The sequence below is a fragment of the Cornus florida genome, unplaced genomic scaffold (genome assembly GCF_030987335.1).
Source record: "Cornus florida cultivar Cherokee Brave unplaced genomic scaffold, ASM3098733v1 CherokeeBrave_3.0.0_Hap2_Chr09, whole genome shotgun sequence".
Taxonomy (NCBI): Eukaryota; Viridiplantae; Streptophyta; class Magnoliopsida; order Cornales; family Cornaceae; genus Cornus; species Cornus florida.
The window spans coordinates 27,517,476-27,519,328 of record NW_026775579.1 but is presented as its reverse complement, the minus strand read 5'-3'; the positions used below and the strand labels follow the sequence as shown (position 1 = coordinate 27,519,328).

General features: G+C 34.3%; 1 protein-coding gene across 1 annotated transcript; it reads right to left on the bottom strand.

The window, feature by feature from the left end:
• Positions 1–953: 953 nt before the first annotated feature.
• On the bottom strand, positions 954–1,450 carry LOC132272436 (cell wall integrity and stress response component 1-like). Its single transcript, XM_059773588.1, has 2 exons — positions 1,346–1,450; positions 954–1,235 (listed from the first exon to the last, which is right to left on the bottom strand). Exons 1-2 carry the CDS (start codon positions 1,448–1,450, stop codon positions 954–956), a joined length of 387 nt encoding a protein of 128 aa, XP_059629571.1.
• Between the last annotated feature and the right edge of the window lie 403 nt (positions 1,451–1,853).

The following is a 1,853-nucleotide window of genomic DNA, read 5'->3' as shown; positions in this document are numbered from 1 at the left end:
TAATTAAATCACTTTCCTTTAAATTATATATAAACCATGAGTTAAAATTTTAAGATAGCTCCGTTAAATTTGTATGTGAGTCCATTTTTACCGGGTTCTATAGTCGTTAATTAAATCACTTTCCTTTAGATTGTATATAAACTATCTTTTGTTAAATGCTAATTAAAGAAATAAGTTTTTTTTTTTTTTTTTTCTTAGGGGTGCCAAGTATAAATTTTATATCATACATATTATACCATTTTTATTTTTATCTATACTAAAAAAAAATTCAAAAAATTAGGGGGGGCCATGGTCACCCCAGCCCCCCCTCCCTTCGTCCCTGCCCAGCTCATCAACCCTAAACCTAAACCTTGCGTTGGAGGAACTCAGAAGGTCACTAATTAATAAACTAGTTTTTTTCCTTTGGTTTTTTTTTTTTCGTTTGCTAAATAGAATCCAACATAAGAATAAAATCCCTCTCAATAATGGCCATAACAAAAATCAATTGCATTTTACTTATATAAAATAAAATAAAAATAATAATAAAAAAAGATGAAAAGACTGCAAATATCAAGCGCATAACAGGTCATTAATTGGGTACTTTTAATGGAGGACAGATCATTAATTGGCTACTCTTAATTAATTAATTAATTGGGTATTTCAATTGTTTTAGAAAACCTAAACCTAGTTGACGAACCACGATCCTATATAAGCTGGTGCTATTTACTAGACTTCAATTAAAGACTAAAATTAAGCTGCCGTGTATATTCGTTTCTCTAGCTAGGGAAATATTCCATCTCTCTCTATATATATACACACTGATACACATATATGCTATACAAACTTCTCATCCTGTTTCATCTTCTGAAGAAAAAGATAATGAACACCACCACCGAACCAACAAAAAGATGAGCAAATGAACACCACCATTGACCACCGACAAAAAGATGAGAAACAACATCAGAAGAACAAAGTTACAAAAAACAGTCAAGAAGAAGATGAATAGAATTGTGATGAAGAAGAAGATGATGAGAGGAGGAGGATGATGAGTAGGTGGAGGAATCAGATGCAGAAGAAGAAAAGGATGAATCCGAATCCGAAGCAGGAGGGCAAAAACAAGATGGTGAAGATGAAGACGAATTTGCTGAATAAGCAGAAGAAGATGACGAAAAAGATGAAGATGTAGAAGAAAAAGTGGGAAATAGCCCTCTGCCTGTTGACAAGAGATCACCGCTCTTCCAAACCCCTCCCAAAGGCTGCAGTGAAAGCAGGGACGTCAAAAATTGAGTCATGGGGGCGGACCCATATACTGATATGGGTGCCTTTTATGAATATATCAAAAATTCTCTTCACCTTTTATCTTGACCATCTTGTTTCTGCCCTCTTGCTTGGGATTCAGATTCATCCTTTTCTTCTTCTGCATCTGATTCCTCCACCTTCTCATCATCCTCCTCCTGATCTTCTTCTTCATCACGGTTCTTTTATCTTCTGCTTGACTATTTCGTAACAGTGTTCTTGTTTCTCATCTTTTTGTTGGTAGGTGGTGGTGCTCATTTGCTAATCTTTTTGTTTTTGTTGGTCAGTGTTGGAATTCATTATCTTATTCTTCAGAAGATGAAACAGGAGGTGAAGTTTGTATAGCATATATGTGTATCAGTGTTTATCTACAGAGAATATGGAATATTTCCCTAGCTATGTTAATCTATATAGAGATATGGAATATACACGGCTGCTTATATCAGAAGGTGGTTCGTCCAGGTTTTGGAAAACAATTGAAATACCTGATATTTGCAGTCTTTTCATCTTTGTTTTTTTGAAGTAAAATGCCATTAATTTTTGTTATTGAATGATATGGCCATTATTGAGAGGGATTT

Coding starts and splice junctions, on each gene's coding strand:
- LOC132272436 (XM_059773588.1), bottom strand. CDS start 1,450: ATGAAGAAGAAGATCAGGAGGAGGATGATGAGAAGGTGGAGGAATCAG. Junction 1,236..1,345: donor AAGAGGGCAGAAACAAGATG/GTCAAGATAAAA, acceptor CTTTCACTGCAG/CCTTTGGGAGGGGTTTGGAA.